The following is a 23,197-nucleotide window of genomic DNA, read 5'->3' as shown; positions in this document are numbered from 1 at the left end:
ATGGCTCTTCAAGCTGATGAGGGAGAGGGACTTGATCGGGGGAGGGGGAGGGAAATGGGAGGCAGTGGTGGGGAGGAGGCAGAAATCCTCAATAAATAAATAAATTAAAAAAAAAGATTCTCTTTACAAATCAAGCTTAAAATCATTTAAAAATAATACTATTACATGTGTATGCATGTATATATATATATGAGTTCTGTTTACATTTTCAGAAACATTCATGAAATGAAGATAATGCTGATATTATGGGTTTTACTTCAGTAGGTAAACTCTCTCTGAAATGAGATTAGGTATAATTGGTAGCTGACATCAGTATAAAACTGCGAACCACTCAGCTTCTGTCTGTAAAAATAACTCTAGCCTCCCTCCACATACTGTCAGTTATTAAGTGGACAAATTACTCTTAATACTCAGTTTAACAAACCAAAATAACCTCGAGGCCTAGAGAAAATACAGTGTAACTGAAAAGATGAGGCGCTCGCATACATGACTAACAGAGTAAATCTTCCAAGAACAGGCCACGGCTGCTGAGCCTTCACTAGAAACAGCTAGCGTAGGGCCACTTACAAGAGCGCCAGCACATAGCACTGCCTGTGTTCTCACTTGACAGAGGAAGACACTGAGAAGCTACTCAGTCTTCCAAAGGTTATGTAGTTGATAAGCAGAATAAAGGTTCCAGGCCAGAAAGAAAAACTCCAGAGCGTATAACGGAGTTTCCATGCCTCCTCCAATAGAAAACATAGCAGGGTGCTGGAAAACGTAGGATATTTTTGGTAGGAGGCAGTGACTCGGGGGAAAGGTGTAGAGCAGAGATGATATGGAAAAGAAGTGGAGAAAAATCTGTTCTGTGTGTTAAAGAGGAATTTAGGATTCTGGTGATGGGATGAGGTTTAGAAGGAGGGCTGGGAATCACATAGGAGAACCAGGGAAGTTCCTAAGCAATGGTGCTCAGAAGGAACATGGAAGAGTGAGCGGCTGAGAACAGCTGGAAAGAGAGGAAGGTCGAGTGGGACACTCTGCCTGAGAAAATGCATTTTAAAAAGGCGCATACACGGATGAGCTGTTTGTCCGCAACATCGCAACATGTATACACGTGCTGGTGGGAGTTAAGACAGGACTGGAGAGTTGGGGCCATATGGTGGCTAGCTGGCAAAATCCAGCCAGAGAGTTTATATTTAGCTCAAAACGCGATGAGAAGATACGGAAAAGGTTCTGAACAGGTGCTGGACATTAAGGAGCATGGTCAATAAGCTCGCTCACACAAAAGAAGAGGAGGAACTGTAGAATGCCAAAGCAAAGCCGATTTTAAATCGTCAAAGCAAAAAAGGCCTGGTGAGGAGAGATCCGGTGCAGAAGGGGCACAAGGAGGCGTTCTAAAATGACAGGAGTGTCATGCGCCTTACTCGGGTGTTGAGGTCAACGATGCTAGCTGTTTATAGACAAAGAAAGGAAATTCACCCTGTAGAGCAAGCCTGGGTACTGAGAAAGAAGAGCTTAGGAGAGAAGGTGAAGGTGACTGTTAACAAACACCCAGAAGAATATGGGAAACGAGGAGATGGGAGATACAGAGAAACAAAAGAACCAGTAATAAGAGAGAAAGAGAACACTTCAAGTCAGGCCGGTCACTTGATCCGTCTACTTTATGCATCATAACAATTCCAGCAGGTTAATTATTATGCCCATTTTACAGGTGAATAAACCGAACCTAAAGAGTAAGATGCCCAAAGCAGCGTCACAAACCTAAGCCTATAAATATATTTATAATAATAAAAGTATTAACAGAGTAGGGAATGCCAAGGACCAACTCAGAAAAAAGATGAGGTAGCCCAAATGAACCCACAATATATTAAATATATTCATCATCTTGCAGGTCTCAAAAGACTACAACAGCTAGCTGGGCTAGATTCTTATAAGATACTACTGGAAGCTGCCCAGAAACAGTGGGGCGTGTGATACTAATACTTTAGGCATTACGTAAGAAAGCTTACAGACCCATATTTATGTGACATATACCATTTCAGGCAATTTAATCTCTATCAGATAAAAAGTCATGAAACTTGTAGACTTTGAAAATGATTACAGGTAATGGTAAGTAATTAGAAAGAGTGTTTAGAAATTCAAGCTCTAATTTAATTTTTCAAGGTGACAAATGTTCTGGTGAATCTACTTCAAGGGAGGTTTTGCTCCATCTCTCAGGATCAGGAGGAGGAAGATATGTAAGAGTCTCAGGCAAGCTGGTGACCCAGAGGATGACAGAAAAGGCTTAGAAAGGAAATCTTTTTCTTTGAGACAGGGTCTCTCCATGTAACCCCGGCTACTCTGCAGTAGGCTGGCTTCTACAGCTCACTCCACAGCCCAGGTTAGCCTCAAACTCAGATATACGTCTGCTACTTCCCAGACACTGAGATTAAACACGTGCATCACCACATAAGGAGATCGTGGTTCTGAATACAAAAATTCACAAAGTTAAATTATTCTAGTTGAAGAAATACTAATACTTAGGCAAGCCGGGCGGTGGTGGCGCACGCCTTTAATCCCAACACTCGGGAGGCAGAGGTAGGCGGATCTCTGTGAGTTCGAGACCAGCCTGGTCTACAGAGCTAGTTCCAGGACAGGCTCCAAAGCCACAGAGAAACCCTGTCTCGAAAAAACCAAAAAAAAAAAAAAAAAACAAAAAAAAAAACAAAAACTTAGGCAAGAGTTGGAGGGAGTATAATAGAATAAAGTAGTTTCCAAAGACAGAAAAACGAGAAAGAAAACATGATGTGGAGGCATTTAGTAACACTGACATAAACTAAGTCTAAGCTCTCTAGGTACAAACGTCCCTAGCTACAGTTTCTCATTCCTATCAATATTGTAAGGCAACGTCTGATTGGTAAAATCTCACTTGCTAGTCGTTTCAAATTTTTGTAGGTGTAAATATATTCTCCAAATTCAAATTTTTACTAATAGTAGTAATTTTACCTACTTTTTCCAGGAGCATATAGTTGGTTAAATGACGTAAGTTACTCCCCTCCATATATTCTTAAGTTAATGAATTAAAAAATCAGCTCTAACTGTTCTTGTAGTTTCACAGTTGATTTCGTCATTGTTCGACCAAAGCCAAGGCATAAATGAAGGAACAAATATGCCATCTCTGTGGAAACTGCGGGAAAGAGACTGCAGACCTGATAAAGACTCTGGCCCCCAGGCCTGACCACCTGATCTAATGCTCGGGCCGCAGAAGCTGTCCACCTCTGACTGTCACACATGCTCCGTGGCATGCACAAACCCAAACCCATACACACAGAACGCATAAAGAAAACTCAACCACTGGGTGAAAAAGGAACATCCATTATTAACAGACACTACATGTAAAACGTGTGCTCACGCTGAAGCACTGTACACACAGAACCAAAAGCTTTGAAGGAAAATAGAGAGGAAAAATCTTTACAACCTGCAAGCAGACATAACTTTTACATAGTGCATTAGAAACTGATAGCTGGGCTTGATCAAAATTTCAAACTTAACCACATTAAGAAACAGTACTGTACAATCGTATAAGGAAGTCTTAAAACTCAGTAAGGATCCAATTTGTAAAAATAAATTATTTGAATGCTATTTCATCAAAAGGTGATACAAATGACCAAAAAGTATGTGAGAAGCTGCTCAATATACTTCAGAGTAAAAAAAAAATGCAAATCAAAATCACAGTATGCCATCATACACAGAATAAATTACATAAATTCAAAGAGCTGACAATAGCAAATGTTGGCAAGAATGAGGACAAAACCAGCTCCCATCTACTGCTGTAAAATATATATATATGTATATATATAAGATATATATACATATATATATAAAACCATTTTGTAAAATGTTTTGTCAGCCGGGCGGTGGTGGCGCATGCCTTTAATCCCAGCACTCGGGAGGCAGAGGCAGGCCGATCTCTGTGAGTTCGAGGCCAGCCTGGTCTAGTTCCAGCTAGTTCCAGGACAGGAACCAAAAAGCTACAGAGAAACCCTGTCTCGGAAATCCAAAAAAGAAAAGAGAAAAAAAAATGTTTGGCAATTTCTCAAGAACTGCATTTCCAGGTGTACAATTGTTGAGAGAGAAAAATGAAAACATGGGGTCTGGGGATGTAGCTTGATGGTAGACATTTACTTGATGCACATGAGGCCCTGAGTTCAAGCCACAGCACTGAAAAGTGAAATAGCCAAATAAAATTAAATCATGGCTAAGAAATAAAAACATGTCCACACAGGGAACCGCCCCGAGGATTTATATGGTAGCTTTATTCACATGAACCAAGGACAGGAATAAACTCAGCCCTGTCAGTCCGGTGAGTCAGTCCATGTCTGTTATCCAGCAATAAAATCAGGAGTTGCAACAAGTGACAGAAAACATTACACTGAGCAAAGAAGAATACACTATATTGTTCCATTTATATGAGATTATATGAATATAAACATTCATATAATGTTTGGCTGCAAAGCACATGGGAACTTTTTGGAATGATGATAACATGCTTAATCTTGATTGGAATAATGCTGACTACATAAATATAGACATTTCATCAAACTATACATTGAAAGTAAATTCATTGTATGTAATATCAATAATGTTATTTTAAAAACTGGTTTTCCAGGACTGGAAAGATGGTTCGGTGGTCAAGAGCAGGGTTGCTCTTGCAATGGATCCAGGTTCTGTTCCCAGAACTCACAGGCTGACTCATAACCACCTGTGACTCCAGTTCCAGGAGATCCAACACCCTCTTCTGGTTAGCCATTGGCTGCAACAGGTATGATATACACACATACATTCATGCAAAATACACATAAAATAAAACAGGGTGGTTTCCCTTAAATATTCAGCATATTTTACAATACCAATTTAAGGAAGTATCATTTTTTTCTTTATTCATTTGCACTGGCATAAAAAATAAATTTCAACTACCTGGACTTATATTTGTTTATGCTAATTTTGTATTATAATTTCAGAAAAGAGTAACTAAGAAAAGAAATAGTATACAAGCCCAAACTTTGACTTTCTGAAACTGTATATAAAAATGTTTGAAAAATCCTAAGCAGTGCTTCTTTAGTCTAGAAACTACTTGTGGCAGATAAAGCCACTACTATATTTCCCATATTACACGCTCTTCTGTGGTATGACCTTGCCACTCACTTCATCACAAAATGACTCATAGACCTCTTTCTTTTAATCTGGCTCACCCTAGTGACTTATGGGGCCACTAATATAGCAAGTGACTTCTAAGACCTCAGAAGCCAAAACATAAGAAATGCCATAGCTTCCTCATCTCTCAGAACACTCTGTCATGGGTTATTCCTTCCAAGAATCCAGTACCATGCTGTAAGAAGCTTCAGCTACATGAAAAGCTAAGAAAGCTTAGCTTCTGCCCATAGCTCCAGCAAGTCCTAAGTCAACAGGCAGGAACCGCAGTTATTCTGGACCTCTGGCTCACACAAGCCTTAAAAATAGCTACAGAAATCTGGCCCTAACAGCACAAGAGACCTAAGGATGACAGCCATGAGTGGGGCTTGCTTAACTCAAAGAGTAGTGGAAAATGGCAACAAATACTTATTGTAGCTGCTGTGTTTGGGATTATTAGATAGGAATAGGTAATTGAATAATGATTATAGTAAAATAAGCCTAGGGAAGTGCAGGTGAGAAATTGCGGGTTTCTGAGTGAGGCAAGTCTAGATTGGACTACCTATGTGTTTTTCCCCAGGTCAGACCCTACCAAAAGCTTTTCGTCAACTCCAGGATTTGGTAATAGCCAGGGTGGAAGTCATAGCAAAAGTTACAACAGGGAAGCACTGTGATTTCACAGTCCATGTATATCCTCAACAGGCTTACTGCTGCCCAAAATGTGTGCAAAATCTCCAACTCAAATATGTGCTTAATTTTGAATTCTAACAGTCTTGCAGAAATGGCTTAAACCTACTAAGCTGGATTGTTTGCTGCTTAAAATACTTATCACTGTAAATGTGTTCCATATCGGTGTGATAGTCATATGAATGTTTAATTTAAGTAAATATACCGTATTTTTAAAAAGCAGGAATCGTCAGGGTTCCAGAAATGTGCAGGCTATGCCACGCTGTGGTTCTCAGCAGTATCCGCGTGTTAATGCTCATAAGATTATGGCATATATAACAATGTGTCATTTGTTGGTGTCTTATGAACAAAAGCTCCTCCAATTGAAAAGGTGTCCCCAGAGCATAGCAGGTACCACCATACACTAAGCTCTTACTAGTTAACACACATTCTTAATATCTGAGTCTGCTATGGGCTATAGGATATTATGAGAAATATGATATGTTGAGTTATATGGGGTTAATGTAGGGTTTAAGAAGATGCTTTAGGCTAAGGAGTTTTTCATGTATTTCTGGTATGGCAGAAATATGCCAGTGACTGACTCTTACTTGTCCTCCTTCAGAGCGTGACCAGGTGACAGGAAAGATCAATGGCATGGAAGACACTAATTACTAAGCACAGATTTATCATGGATAGATAAACTGAAATGTGATCATAATTTCCCATATATTGATAGCATTACTATGTCAGATCTAAGCTACATTGCCATTCTTAAAGGTTCAGTAATAACGATGACTGTAAACATCAGTTCTTTACAGCATAAAAATAAGACTACATTCCTGTTATAATTCAAAATTAAGCATATATTTGAGCAAATGCACAGGGCAGTTTCCAACCCTGACATACCTCATCCAGTTCTGGGCAAATTATGTCCGTCAAAGCTGTTCTCCATGAGACTTGGAGTCTTCCACCCAGTCTGCGGAAGCCATGGCTTCCTTTCTTTCCTTACTCTTTCTCACAGCTGGATATTATTTTACAGCCCTGAAAAGCCAGTTCTCCTAACACTAAAATTTCATTCAATAAGCCAAAATTTAAACATATGTGGCAAAACCCTGGTAGTATGTACTGCAGACACTATTTGAATGCAGCCAACTGCGACCCCAGAGCATCAATACTTGGTACTCCTTATCTGTTTGGGCGCCACTTCTGCTTCATGCATTAAATTGCACATCATTTTTAAATTCACAATTATTTCTATAAGTTAATAATGCAAATAAGATATAATAAACATCTTATGATTTACTATTGTAGTATAGCAAATATGACTTTTAACTAATATTGAATATATATTTTCTAGGTAAAAACAAAAAAATTCACCATACAGTTCATATGGTATCCCAAACAGCCTCAGATTGAGAGTTAAAATAGCTGATTATATTAATTATAAGTGGCTACTATGAATGTCAAAAAATACACATGCCCAGTGACCTTCCTAGCAGAGTCCCTAACAACAAGCACTATTCACATCCTGTGTAATTCCACGGGAATTCTATGGGGAAAGTTCCATATATGGTAATTTCCCTGATGGATTCCCCACAGTTTAGACAGGATATGAATCTGGTCCATTGTAGCAATGAAAACAACAAACCACTGAACACGTGTGATTTTTGCTGAACAAACTACAGGCGAACCCTTAGGGAGTCCAACAGTGTGGTGAATATAAGAAGCCAATGGATATTTTTATTCCACTTTTGAGCTAGTGGGTAAACATGAAAATATCCACAAAAGAAATTTACTCCTATCTTCCTTTAAGATACCGTCTTGGTTCTAAAGATACAATATTAAGTATCAACAGAGAAAAATCTCAGGGAAAGCTCACACCAGACCTTGTTGTTAGAATGGAATTAGACATAATAAGGCAAGTCAGAAATATTACATGGGCTCAACACCCCAAGCTCCTACGTAAAAGTATCTCGACATAAATCCCTGCAAGGAAGAGTGGCTTTTATATATCTACATACTTTAGCTATCCGTGCACTCTACTTAAAGCCATGCAATAAAATCTTTCTTTTATACCCCCATGTTCTAAGTGTGGACTTGGGAGTTTAGTACAACACCAGCTAAGTGCTTCTATTTTTGCTTTGAGATGAAAGCGTCAATCCAATAAAGCTCAATACCAGCAGCCAGATTAATGTCGTAAGAAAGGAAAATAGCTGGTGTTCCTAAATTACCTAGTTATGCGTGACAAATACTAAGGGGGAAATAAATATAGTATTAAAATGTCCAACATACTAACAGAAAAAAAAATGAGTTCTAACAGTTATTAACAGCTGTGAATTGCGTCCCTGCAGCGCACACACAGGAGTGGGACACACTTCATTCCAGCAGCCTCATGACCAAAACATTACAGGGTACGTTCATTTGATTATCTCTCCTACAACTGCTCACAATCAAATTTTCAGAATCTCAGTATCATGGCACCATGGCTGCTATTACTACTCAGCTGTCAGTTTTAACTTAATGAATATATCTAAAATTAAATAATGGCAACATGTGAACTTTGGTGCCCATCGCAGACCAATTATAGGAGCAGCATCCAACAGACCTTTCTCATTACCCATCCAAGGTGACGCAGGCAAACTAAAGAGTAAGTCTGGAGCTCTTGCCATCACCTCACTGCTGCTAAGATCAAATGGCTGAGGCTCACACTAGTTACTATTTGGTTGTTTTCCTGCAAGTCTCACAATTGCCTTAGTCTAGAATGTTCTCTTTAGTGAATCTGTAATGAAATGTAGGAGAGATTGAATAATGCTGTTTTCCTCGGGGATATCCTATTTCTCCACAGGTAAGGTACTAATCTAATCAGGCAGGTGCTTTGGGAGACACATTAATGGGCACAATTCCCACCACTGCAGACCTTAAACGGTCCCTTTCATTGGCACCCTTGAGAAATAAAGAAGTCAGGTACAGGTGGGGGTGCAGACCCGAGCACAGGCAATACTAACTGAATAATGTACATTACAGCTGAAGTGTCTATCCTCTGAAGAATAACCAACTTCACCAGGGAGCGTGTAACCAAATGGCAACAACGCAAATAGTTCTCCTCATTTAATAAAGAGAAGAGAGAAACTTTTTCCGCCTGTTACCAATTTTCTTTACTTCACAAAAGTTGAAATTTTGCATTCCTCTTAAAAACTTTTCAAAAAAAATTTTCTTTAATTTTGTAGAATTCAACTGATTTTTCTATATAAACTTTATTTACTCAAGTTAAGTACTCCAAATATGCATCTAATGATTGCTTTACCCAATAAAACTTTATTGATAGCATTTTCTACTTTTTTACACTTAAATTACTCTGACTCTTACAAACTAAAATTGGATTTATTCAAAATCAACAAAGAAAAAAAACACTAGTCCCATTTTTAGACACGAAAAATTTCAGCAAAGGAAACATTTATTAAAATAATTAGAATATGGTAACAGAGTGACAGAAAACCTCATAGCTATCATGCTTCCCACTCTGTCATGATGAGTCTCCTAACACTTATACAGACAACTTCATTTCAAAGTGGGGCCTAAGGAGATAATGGCCAGTCAATTCAACTACAGGAAATCGATCTCCACTAGTCAGAAAGAAGTGAGCAGGATTCTTAGACAGAGAATGGAACAATATTAGTGGAACTAGAATAGAAGAATGCTTGCCTGGTAGTAGGAATCCCTAGGTTGAACCACTTCTACCATAAAAACAAACAAAAATTATAGAAAATGAACTGTATCAGACACTAATGCAGATTGATTACTGATTTCTGCATAGTTCTGTAAGTCTTTAACTTTCAAGGCATTTGCTCTGTCAGATAAATTTTTGTCATTTAATAAGACGATTTACATTTTTATTTAGGGGTTGTGTAGGAGGGAGGGTTATTTAAGACAAGCAACACCTTGGTGAGATAGAAATATAATAATGTAGACCCAGGACACTACAAACACCTGACCTCACAAATCTAAGACATAATATCAACTAAATTATATATCCAACAAGTTAAAAATGAAGATGTGTTTCCTTGTCTTACCCGTAAAAAGCAAAAAGGCCAAAAAGAAAATTTAAAAGCTGTTAACAATGAATCTGAGAAGTTATGAATCAGAATGGTGGTTATCACTTGGCTGGAGGAGAAGGAATAATGAATGGAAGACCATAATACTTTCTGAGGAAACAGAAGTGTCCATATCTCCATCCAATTAGGGTTCTACCCGCACAAACATGGGCGCAAATGCTAAGACCATAATACTTTCTGAGGAAACAGAAGTGTCCATATCTCCATCCAATTAGGGTTCTACCCGCACAAACATGGGCACAAATGCTAAGAAGCCATGCTAATAGTTATCCATACTATGACACATCAATCATACCTCAGATTAAAGAACAGGCAACTAAGGAATGCTGAGAGCTGGAGAAATCGTCTTCCCCAGGGAAAAGCACACCAATTGGTTATCCAATACCAATGGTCAGCCCTGAACACACATATACAAGTAACGTTATACAGATATTGTAGGCTGTATTTAGGAATTTAGAAATAAATATATACATAAACATATACATATATGCATGCTAATAATAATTAATGAAAAAAGAGATCATAAATTTGAAAGAGAACAAGGAAGGGTATTCGTACAGGAAGAATTGAAGGGAGGAAAAGGAAGGGGGAAATGATGTGAGGATATTATTATCTAAGAAAACCAAAGGAAATAATTTTTAAAATAGAAAATCTGATACAAGTAGGGCACAGCAGCCTGAAATCAGGAATAAGACTCACACCATCTCTGCAAGAAGCCTCTCCTAGCATGTCCAGGCTCTACTATCCACTGCAAACAAGGTGGATAAAGACTTCCTAAGACAGTTCTGTAAGCATCAAAAGTGGTCTGGGAGGCTCCTTCTAAACTAATTAAAACTTCAAAGAGTACTATTCCCTGCACATTCTGAATGTGGAGCGTTTTCAAGCCCACAAAACAACAGCCAAGGTGAAGTAACAAAGGTGAAGGGCTGTCGCTACCGCACTCAGCTCAGACACACTTAGCACAAGGTACCTCCTCATCTAAAAGAAGACAACCACTTCCAATCCTAAATGTCCACAGGGAGCATGGATACCTGGGGGCGTCTAGTGACAAGCCAAAGACAAAAATCAATCCTCAGTCAAAGCAAAAAGCTTTTTGGTAAAAGCAAAAAAAAAAAAAAAAAAAAAAAAGCCAAGAACTTGCATGACGGTGTTCTATTTGCTGTGTAGCATTCAGTTCTGTTCCATAATGGTAACTATGGAGACCAAAAGCACATTGGTGAGACTATCAAAAGGTAAGGTTTGATAATGAAATAAAAAACTGTCTATTTGGAAAAACAGGCCAGACAATGGAAGAGACCCTAGTATAAGAGCCCAACAATACATTTCAAATGCCACTAACAGCGTTAATTTTCCTTTAATACACAGTATGACTATTTCTGCCCTCACCTAGTGTCTTACATCAATTAAATTCCATGACTGAAATGAGAAACTGGGAGATCTCTGCCACTGAATGATCTGTTTCTTGGATGACAAGAATTCCAAATGTATCATTAAATAAATTTTGAAATACTTTCAAATTACTAAACATATGTTTACTGGAAACATATGTTGAGTGGACATTAAATCTCACAGTGAGTTTGTCTTAAACTTGATTACAAAATACGGTAGGTATCACTGGAGATGGGAGGCTTTTGCAATAAAACAAAAAAATGAGCCTCTTTAAAAGCAGTCATGAAACAAAAGAACTGAGGGTTATTAGTGCTCTTCAAATGCTGCTCTTCTACAACAAACAGCAGCTATCCAACAGTCACATGGACGGCTGTGACCAGAAAGTTAAGGTCAAATTACAAATTCATCAGAAATAGATTTCCTCAACGTCCTGTCTTAACCCAGCCCCATTCTCCCCTGCAAAGCCAGGCCAGTAGGTCAAACCTCTAGACATTTGTATCTGTCACCTTTGCTTACAGATGGTGGCAAAATGTTCTGCGGAGCCTGTACAACCTCGCTGACAAGCTATGTTACTTTACATCAAGCGTTAAATCGTTCTCAGCTAGGTAGAATATCATCATTTTAAAAACAGTTACTTAGCGTGGCTACAAGTGCTGTTCATCCCAGCCCACTGTGCAGGGCCCGCTCTGCACCAAAGCAATTTTATTGTATAAGTTTAAAACCTATACAAAGCTGCTGTTCTGTGATGATAGCCAACACATCAAAATTGAAGCCATCATGAAAGCACTCTGTCTCAAGTAAAAAGCTATTTATTGTTCTTAAATCGACATGTAGTATCTACCCATGTGTTCTTGTGAAAATATGGAGGAAGATATACAGACACCTTTCTCTCTCCTTGAATGAAAATTATAAGCCCTTATCTTACAAACACTGTCATCTCAGAGTCTTAGAGCACCTACTGTAGGGTTTGAGGACATTAGGAGCCTCTGACAATGGATCTCATCAATCAGCAAGGTCTGGGAGGCTCCCTGAGTCCTGTCTTCTTACCTCCTCCCTCTTGGAGGCCTCGTTTTGACCACATTGGCATGCCTAGCTTTAAGAATGAATAATCCTCTTCATGGAAGTCTCCTACCCATGACCAGTTCTTCTGTAATTAGAGGCAATGCAAATATTATCAACCTAAAGCAAAGTGACAAGAACTCGAGCCAGTGAAGCCCTGACAGCACACAGATTCCATAGACGAGAAGTAGGGTCCATTTACTTACATGAGGATTCAGTACCAAACATGGCTGGCTCCAGAAGCTGCTTTAAAAAAAAATTAGAAGAAAGGAAAGAAAAGGAAAAGGGAAATAAGCAATCGTAAGAAGTGCATGTGCTCCTGAGAGCAAGGAGATGAGCTGGCTACACGGCGGGGGTCATGAAGCCAGACAATGCAGTCCGAGCTATGTCCAGCTGCCAGATTCTCCCCTAAGAGCGTCAGCTTTCTCCCGAGAGTGGAAAGCAAGGTCTTCTACACCATCCCAAACCGAAGAGCTGCTTTTCAAAATCCGCCCGGCACAGCAAGGCTGCTGTGGGATGCAGTGAGGCAGGGCTAGGTAGCGCAGGCAAGGCAGGTCTGAGAGCAGCAGACACTGCAATCCTCAGCCTGCTGTAGCAGTAAGACAATAGCAGGGCTTATGCATACGCCGGATGACGTCAGGGACACTGCACACATGGACTGCCGGCTGCCTAAACCAGAGCCTCCAGGGCTCCAGGGGAGCAGCGCGATTCAAAAGGGAATTCCTTTGTCATAAAATACACAAGACCAAAAACCACAAGCACGTTCCCCCTCCTGAAGAGCAATTCATCCTCTGATGCCACTCAGTGAGAGACCTCAGAGAAATTTACATACTGGCCTCCTATCAACAACCACAAAGATATGCGCATCAGGGATGTTGGTTGCAATAAAGCTTTGCGGGAGAATTAACAAGTATCAGAAATGAGAAAAATAATCTCCATTGAAAAGTAATTACAGAGAGTTCAAGATTGTTTTCTGTAACTTATGGTAGGCTGGCATCCAAGGATGTACATTCAATCACATATAGATGGAGAGATGCACGCTACACATGTTTGCAGCATTAAGTGTCCAGGACTGTGTTAGTGAGATAATAGTGCAAGTGGTTGGCACACAGCCTCAAATAGAAGAGGTTACACTTTTACTTATTGGCAAATGTTATTCAAATACAAAAACCACAGATTTGTGTACACACAAATTCGAATTCCTATTCCTTCTGCCTTATTTTAAATTTTACCTTTTGAAATTTTCTGTCATTTTCAGAGTAACTCAGATATTGTAAGGCTGTGTTCAATACCTGCATACTTGTAGATGAATGGACATTTTTAACTAACATAGTTCTTCTTAATCCACTCAAACAAAAATAATTGAAAACAATACCAATATGATTCTTGACTCACTGAGCACATAAAATTCCTCCTGCTTTATCTGACTTTATTCTTCTAAATCTGGTTTTAAAAACACACATTAAAAGTATGTGGACTTTCTTTACAGTGCCTACTTAACACAAGTAAAGAAGGAAGCTTGTTTCAATGTTTTAACAATTCTGAGCTGTACGAAAAGAGTATTGTGTCCATAGTGCAACACTTTAAAGTCATGTACAAGAGGAAGTTCAAGGGTTCAAGACTCCCCTCCACCCATTCTCAACATGCATACCTTTTTCAATAATTTTTGTTTACAAAGAACTGTCTTAATAGGGATACAGCTTTTAAACATTAAATTTATGGCAGGAAGGTGGAGCTGCAAATTACCACCCCAAGAATAGCATTAGTAGTTCCTTGGTTAATAGATGTAGACCCGCCTCGTTGTCTTAGCTGTCTGCAAAATAGCTCATTGTATTCGCTGTACAATTTTTCAAGGTGAACTGGCCCAGCACCCTGAAACAGTGAGCCACGGTGAATAATCAGGATGAACAAAGCTGGTGCTGCAGAAAAGAAGCTCAGTACGCATTGTCTGTCTGCTTACTGTGTGTCGGGAGCCATTTGGAACCTCACATGGGCTCATTCATCTAATCTCACTGACTCCATGAAGAGGTACTGCCATTGCCTACATTTGAAAGTTAATTTGCCAAGATGGGGTAAGTCATAAACAATATGCTGAGATTCACATTGGGAGGTCTGGTTCCAAAGCAAAGCTGTTAACCTGTCCACTGTAAATCTCTTGAAAAATGAACAAATAATTGCCAAAATTAGACAGCATTTTAAAAGTTCAGATGAAAAAAAAAGGGAAACAAGAGAGTAGAAAATGTGGATAATGACCCACGAACAAAACAGTCAAAGAAAACCAAAACACGATAGAAGCACTAAAAATTTCAGTGTCAATGAAATCGTAAATATATAAAAGATGTCTGCCTTCAAAAACATCCGACAAGCCACAGGCAAGGATGAATGTTAATAATGTTAAGATGTATCTGTATCAAGTGGCAATGGGTAATACACTCAAAGCTGATAATCTGAAAACCAAAGCTTATCTTATGTGAGCTATTTATTAATTTGCTTACTTGCTTTTACCTTGGGATGGATCTACTTTAGGTTAAATACAAAGTCACTCAAATAATGGTTGGATATGGCCATGAATATTAGAGAAAGTAGAAAAGATGATCCCCTGAGGATAAGATACTCTCCAACGAAAGCTATGATGATCTGCATGCAACAAGTACTTTAGCAGCCGACTAGGTGTTCCTTGTGTCAACTCATGCCTGAGCCGAAAGCGCCTATCTCACAAATCAACATCTCTTTTTGGCACAGGATGATAAGAATTAAGTTAAGGGCTGCAATGTTTTGCATGAAGTTTTCTTCTTAGATAATCTTAGAGGCGCCCATCTGCTAAAAACTGTAGGCATCTAACATGTCAGCATTGGACAGAATTCACACCACTGGACCTGTGTGACCTGGAGGCCAGAGGTGTTTCTAAACGCCTTAGAACATTTGGGTGCTCATTACTGAGTACTCCTTGCTGACAATTATTTCAGAAGTTTCATTTGCTCATTTGCTCTAGTTATCTCCTCTAGTACACTAAGAGAATAAGGCCAAATTTTAACGTGTTGCCTAACGAAGTTGCAAAGGAAGCAAATGAAGAAAAATAGACTGACTTGAAGTTTCTAAACTGCCCCGCAACCTGCCCCCCTCCAAAAAATCACACAGATTTTAAAACCAAATTAATTTTCTGAATTTGTAATTCTCTCATTACTAAGGCCTAAGACTTTTCCCTTCTGCTCAAAAATACAGTATTATTAATTTCAGGATAAAATTAGCAATGAGGGCCAGCAAGATGATAGTTGATAAAGTATTTTCTGCCCAAGCCTGAGGACTTGAGTGAGTTCAATCTTCGAAGCCATGTAAAGGTGCGAAGAGAGAACCAACTGCACAACTTCACCTCTGACTTCCACATGCACATCATGGTACATACGCCCCCACACACATATAGCACAAATACATGCAATAGGAACAATAATAAAATTGTTTTATAATCTGATTTATATGATCTAATTTATAAATGAATTGAAATTAACAATGAGAGAAAATGCTAATAGTCCAAATAATTTTTTGTTCAAAATAATCATCATAAAGGGCCACGGGGAGGGCCCACTGGCTAAAGCAAGCTATGCAGCTACGAGCCATATCTGGGAGCTCTGGGCTCAATTCAGAGCTTCCAACTTCAATGAGAACAATGAAGAGTGACTGAGGAGACTCCTATGTCAGCCCTACGTCAACCCCCTACGTCCAACTCCACATGCACACACAGGCAAAAGCGAACATGCACACCACAAACACATACATATAAAAAAGAAGAAACTATCGCAAAACTGGAATCATATTGATAAATATAACTGTGAAATCTTTTTCAATTATCATTCTACTTATTTCACGCTGTGTGAGAGCCCACGATGGAGGGTCACGAGCCACAGCGCACATGCAAAAGTCGAGAAGTCTTGGTGGAAATGGTGCTCTCCTACCTACACGTGCATTCCAGAGATCAAACTTGGGTTGCCAGGCTTGATGGCATGTGCTTTCACCTGCTGAGCCCGTAACAGAAGTCAGAAAGCACTTATAAAAGGAACCGCATGCATGCATTTCTTTACTCGCTTCTTTCCTGGAGCCTGCTGCTTTACTCTGCGGTCACAGTATAAACTAATGCCTCCTCCCCAGAGCTTACACTAATCCTAGTTGATGGAACAGAGAAACAGACACGTAGTACGTCAAGCAGCCATGAAGATTACAAAGATAAATAGGAAGGAATCGGAGGAAATGGGATGAAAGGTAGAGCATTTCAGCAAAATTTCCAGGTGGGTCCTGAAAAGGTGACTTTTCAACAAAGATCTGGAAAAAATGAAGGGGAAGCCATAGGAGTCACATGGAAACCAAGTGGAAGATACGGCAAAGTCAGAAGCAGGAATGTATGTGGTCCTTGAATGTTATTTTTACAGCAAATCTATTTTTAAACCACCAAGTGTGAGTTTTCCATTGGAAGTTACCCCTTTGGGTGCTCTGAAAATGTGATGCAATAGGAGAGGGGTCACACTGAACTGTGCTGGCGGCGAGTGCAGCCTCTACTCTTGTACACCCGGAACTGAAAGCGTGAGATGCTATATTCAGATCTAGCGAACTAAATGTACTCATGTTTGAAATGAATAAAGTAAAATAATTATGGAAGATGATATTCAAAATAGCTTCATTCCACATCAGTTAATCTAATGAATGTATTTACTGATATGAAGGAACTTAAACCATATATTTTTTCTAAGCATACATACAAATTTTAAAACCATCATATCTTATTTTTCACCTTTCCCTCCTTTTAAAGTTTTTCTTAGTATCTTCCTTAATATCTACTTGTTAAAGCTGCAACTTAAAAATAGCAGGATGCAAGATTAACTCAAAATATCAGTAGCCCTTCTTTATACAGATGATAAAAGGGCTTGGAAAAAAAATCAGAGAAACATCATCCTTCACAATAGCCACAAATAACATAAAATATCTTGGGGCAACTCTAACCAAACAAGTGAAAGACCTGTGTGATGAGAACTTTAAGTCTCTAAAGAAAGAAATTGAAGAAGACACTAGAAAATGGAAAGATCGCCAATGTTCTTGGGTAGGTAGAATAAACAGTAAAAATACAAGTCTTACCAAAAGCAATCTACAGATTCAATGCAATGCCCATCAAAATCCCAGCAAAATTCTTCACAGAACTTGAAAGAACAATACTCAACTCCACATAGAAAAACAAAAAACCCAGAATAGCCAAAACAATCCTATAAAAGAACTTCTGGAGGCATAACTATCCCTGACTTCAAACTCTACTATAGAGTTACAGTAATCAAAACAGCCTGGTATTGGCATAAAAAGACAGACAAGAGGACCAATGGAATCTAATCGAAGACCCGGATATCAATCTACACACCTATGAACACCTGGTTTTTGACAAAGAAGCTAAAAATATAAAATGGAAAAAAGAAAGCATATTCAAGAAATGGTGTTGGCATAACTGGATATCAACAAGTAGAAGAATGCAAATAGATCCATTATCTATCACCATGCACAAAACTCATGTCCAAATGGATCAAAGATTTCAATATAAAATCAACCACACTAACCTCATAGAACAGAAAGTGAGAAATAGCCTTGAATGCATTGGCACTGAGACCACGTCCTAAATAGAACCCTAGTAGCACAGACACTGAGAGAAACAATAAATGGGACCTCCTAAAACTGAGAAACTTCTGTAAAAATAAAGGACACAGTCAACAAAACAAAACAGCAACCTACAGAATGGGAAAAGATCTTCACCAACCCCACATTGGACAGAAGACTGATCTCCAAAATATACAAAGAACTCAAAAACCTTGACATCAAAAGAACAAATAATCCAAAAAAAAAAATGGAGTACAGTCCTAAACAGAGGACTCTCAACAGAGGAATCTAAAATGGCTGAAAGACACTTAAGGAAATGCTCAACACCCTTAGACATCACAGAAAGACAAATCAAAACAACTTTGAGATTCCATCTTACACCTGTCAGAATGGCCAAGATCAAAAAAAACACTGATGACAACTTATGCTGGAGAGGATGTGGGGTAAAGGGAACACTCCTGCATTGCTGGTGGGAGGGAGTACATATTGGTACAGCCCCTTTATATCAGTTTGGCGATTTCTCAGAAAATTAGGAAACAACCTACCTCAAGACCCAGCAAAACCAGCCTGCTCTACAGAGCTAGTTCCAGGACAGGCTCCAAAGCCACAGAGAAACCCTGTCTCGAAAAACCAAAAAAAAAAAAAAAAAAGACCCAACAATACCACTTTGAGATATACCCAAAGGATGCTCAATAGTACCACAAGGACATGTGCTCAACTATGTTCATAGCAGCATTATTTGTAATAGCCAGAACCTGGAAACAACCTAGATGCCCCTCAACCAAAGAATGAATAAAAAAAATGTGGTACATTGACAAAAAACAGCACTACTCAGTGGGGAAAAAAAAGTGGCATCATCTTGAAACTTGCAGAAAAATGGATGAATCTAGAAAAAGCCATATTGAGATCAGAAAGACAAATATAATATGTGCTCACTCATAAGTGGCCTTCACACATAAAGCAAAGAAAAACCAGCCTACATTTCACAACCCCAAAGAACCTACACAACAAAGAGCACCCTAAGAGAGACATTCATGGATTTACATAGGAAAGAGAAAAAGACAAGATCTCCTGAGTAAACTGGGAGCATGGGGGCCATAGGAGCAGGTAGGAAGGGAGGGGAGAGAAAGGGAGGAGGGCAGAGAAAAATGTATAGCATAACAAAAACAATTAAAAAAGAATTGATAAAAATTTTAAAAATTATACAATAATATAGCATTTCTTGAAAACAACAGAGAAGTTTATTGATGACAACATAAAAGCAATTAAAAATGAAAGACTTAGTACTTCTAGTATTGGGAAGGAAATAAAATTTCATTACTGAAAGCATACTCGGATGGTCAAGATAGTTCAACAGGCAAGCCCTTCGCCATGCAAGCCTAATGATCTGTGCATTCTATGCTAGAACCCATGGAAGGGAACTCCATAAAGTTGTCCTCTGACCTCCACATGATAGTAGAGACATGCACATCCACACTCACACAAATACACGCCAATCGCATGCTCACACACACACACACACACACACATACACACACAGTAACAAGGTTTCGAAATTTTAAAACATACTTAAAGGAAGGTTGCCTGCTACAAAGTTGGCTGGGTTTTTTTTGGGGGGGGGTTGTTTTTTGTTTTTTGTTTTTTTTTTGTTTTTTGTTTTTTCGAGACAGGGTTTCTCTGTGGCCTTGGAGCCTGTCCTGGAACTAGCTCTGTAGACCAGGCTGGTCTCGAACTCACAGAGATCCGCCTACCTCTGCCTCCCAAGTGCTGGGATTAAAGGCGTGCGCCACCACCGCCCAGCCCAAAGTTGGCTGTTTTACACTGAACTGTGGGATATGCTCCTTCCTGTTTCAGCCCACAATGCTGCAGGGAATGAATCTTCTAGAATCTAGGTAAAGTTTGGTGTCCTAAATAGACTTACTCCACAACTCTTCAATACCCTATTTCAGATTTTGTTTAAAGCACAAACAATAACAGCTCGTGTGAATGTATGTGTGTGTGTTTTCTTTGGCTACTATTAGTATACCAAGACTTTTGTTCCGGAACTGTCCATAAATTTTATTTTCTGTATGGCATAACCTGCACTCAAATACTTGACTTTAAACTTTTGGCCAAGAGAAAAGAAATGTGAATTCACCGTGGGCTACAGTTGAAGTCTCTCTGGGTATGACTCAAACTGATACAGGAGAAACAGCGGGGTACGTCTGAGAAACTCCCTTGCAAGCTTATCTGAAATTAGTCACAACGTGTATATGACTAATCCACACATATTTAAGGAGTAAACTGGTGTATACTTTTAAGATTACACAACACAACACAATTTCAAAAGAGCAAATTTAAGTATTCCCTTTAAAGTAATTCTACATGGTCAGAATCTCTTCTAAATTTCATTTTTGCCATGTAGTTCATAATGAAGCGTTTCTCAAAGCACAACTCTATCAAACCACAAAACCAAACAGTTCCCGAGAAGGAGCATGCCCGGGGAAGCCTGCCTTGTGATGCTGTGTACACACACACACACTTCTGCTATCTCAGCTGAGCAGTAACCGCCGTGGCTCTGCGCCCCTTTGACTGTTTTTGTGAAGTCATCTTTAGAATAGGCTCTCCAATTCCCATTCATTTCCTGTCAGTTTAGGTTCAAATCGGGGTGGGGGGGTGGGAACTAACTAATTTTTCTAAGTGAAATAATTAAAACAAACCCCACAGGCTATCTATCAATCCCTTGCGCTAGTTCTCAGTGTTAGGAAGTCACATACTGAAAAGAGCCAGTATCCAAGCATGAGGTCGCTGTTCATTCATTTCATGGTATGTCTATGCAACTGGTCCACTTGAAACATTATCCCGACAGAAACCTAATAAAACTAATAAAGGCGATAAAACAGTCATTGCAAGTATATCTAGAACCTAAGACCACCAACTCATTTACCCGAGTCCTGAAATAGATCTCAATTGGTAAGGGCATATGGTCATTACTGAGACAGCTCTGCCTGGTGTGATCTTTAATGTCACATTGCCAAACACCCTGAGCCATCTTTTCCTTCATTGACTATTGTTGATTTTTTTTTTGTTGTTGTTGTTGTTTTTTTGTTTTTCGAGACAGGGTTTCTCTGTAGCTTTGGTGCCTGACCTGGAACTAGCTCTTGTAGACCAGGCTGGCCTCGAACTCCCAAAGATCGGCCTGCCTCTGCCTCCCGAGTGCTGGGATTAAAGGCGTGCGCCACCACCGCCCGGCTTTATTGTTGATTTTTTTAAAACTGTTTCTCAAAACAGGGTTTCTCTGTGTAGCTCTAGCTATCCTGGAACTTGTTCTGTAGACCAGACTGGCCTCGCCTACCTTTGCCTCCCAAGTGCTGGATTAAAGGTGTGTGCCACCACCACCTGGTTCTTCAATGTCAGTTGTTATGATATTGAGTACTAATACATCTTAATATAAGATTATACCTTCTACTACTATATCTTGATATAATCTACTCTATCTTCATATAATTATTTACCTGTCCTAACAATAAGACAAAAGATGTATTTTCCCACAAGTTTCCTTCCTTTCCCAAGTATCTAGAACACCTAGACAATTTGCAATTCAGAGTTATTAAATAAACATCACAATTGCAGCGATCTGCTTTGTTTTGGTTTTTGAGACAGGGTTTCACGCTGGAGCCTTGGCTGGCCTGAAGTTTGCAAGGCTGGCCTTGAACTCACAGAGCTCCACCTACCTCTGCCTCAGAAGTACTAGGATTACAAAGTTGCAGCTACCTTGAAGAAAATATGGTCCTGATGGCTAGGACAGTTTGCTGTAAGAGCCGGAGGTGGTGGATGACTACCAGGAAACCATCTTCTGGGCACAGCAGACAGTTGCACATGTGGACGGCCAGTGCCTACAGCAGCGTGCATTCGACCTGTGCCAGCCCAAGCCGGGCCACAGCAACAGAGCCGGGCCTGAGGCAAGGCCCTCTGGGCCTTTCCTTTCCTACTGTGAGTAGCTCTACCGTGTGAGCTCCTGCCTCTCTGCTCTCCCCAGAGGAGAATGAGCACAGCTCACTTCTCTGTTCCCTTTTAAACCCCAAAACCATAGCGTTACCACAATAGCTTACATTGCTAACCCATACAGTAAATCACTTGATAATTAAAGGCTTGAAAGCCCCAGAGTCGGATGATAACCATCCCCCCTCTTTTCCACACTGTAGAAATGATAATATGGGGTTTCCCTACATTATCCATAACTCAATTCTTACCCTCCTCACCACGCGTCACAACTGAGCCTTAGATTATACCTCATCCAGCTTCCTCTCGCGGATGCATCAAGAGCAAACCTTGCCTAAGAAGTCTCCCTCACAGCCTCCAGTTTCACATAACACACTCTAGTCTGCCCACAGTCTCAGAATTCCCTTTCATCTTCTGGCGATTCGAGCTTAGCTTTGCTTACAGGGCATCTTGGGCTCACCTCAAAGTGTGAAAAGGCTCCACTTCAAGGGGTCTGTGGCTGAAGCAGATTCCTGCAGACTGAAGGCAGCTCCTGTTAGGGAGCTCCACCCAAATACCTCGCCTCACCCACCCTGACAGTACAATAACCCTAGGAATAAGCAAGCGGTGTCCTCTCAACCCTGTGACGCAAACCGGTGCTATCCCCTCACCCAGAAACAAAAGACTGGTACAAACAAATGCATGGGTGAGCTTGGGAGGAAATCTGCTCTTTCAAACTCCAAATCTTCAACTAAGGACTCTTTTAAATGGATAGCACCTACTTCCAAGCTTTCAAAAAACGGTGGCAACATTCAAAGCTTTCAATGGCTGCCAGGCACAGGCTTCTTTATAGTAGCAGGGGCCTCTCTTCTTCCATGGACCTCAAGAAACCCAACACTGAATAAAAAGAGTGGGAAGGAGAGGGACTTTGAGTAAAATATCCTGATCATTAATGCTTTTCCTCTACTAGAAGATGGGGTGTACGTGGATATTTTAAGTATTGAAGGTTAATTGACAAAAAGAATTAACTAATTTAATATCACGAATCATGACAAATACAATCAAAATTAAAATGCTGCTGAAATATGAATAATTAAGATTTTCTCTTTAACTCTTTTTCCATCTTCCTCTCGGAGAGGTAGCTTCGCTTCTGCCTCTCTCTCCACTTTTCTGCTTCCCCCCTTCTCTGTCTCTTTCTCCTCTTCTCTTTCTCTCTCTCTCTCTCTCTCTCTCTCTCT

The 23,197-nt window shown here is 39.7% G+C and overlaps 1 protein-coding gene across 3 annotated transcripts in view; it reads right to left on the bottom strand.

Annotated features, from left to right (window-relative positions):
* Positions 1 to 23,197, bottom strand: part of St7 (suppression of tumorigenicity 7) — a 243,518-nt gene that overhangs the window by 169,809 nt on the left and 50,512 nt on the right. The window contains exon 1 of one of the 3 annotated variants that reach the window (XM_005363756.3): positions 12,581 to 12,991. The exons of the other annotated variants lie outside the window; for them this stretch is intronic. Coding sequence (XP_005363813.1) covers positions 12,581 to 12,602 — 22 coding nt within the window. The 5' untranslated portion in view covers positions 12,603 to 12,991. Of the gene's footprint in view, positions 1 to 12,580; positions 12,992 to 23,197 lie in introns of those variants that run through there. 3 annotated transcript variants of the gene reach the window in all.

The sequence above is a fragment of the Microtus ochrogaster genome, linkage group LG10 (assembly GCF_000317375.1).
Source record: "Microtus ochrogaster isolate Prairie Vole_2 linkage group LG10, MicOch1.0, whole genome shotgun sequence".
Lineage (NCBI taxonomy): Eukaryota > Metazoa > Chordata > Mammalia > Rodentia > Cricetidae > Microtus > Microtus ochrogaster.
The sequence above is the reverse complement of the archived record's forward strand: the minus strand, read 5'-3'. Positions and strand labels throughout refer to the sequence as shown.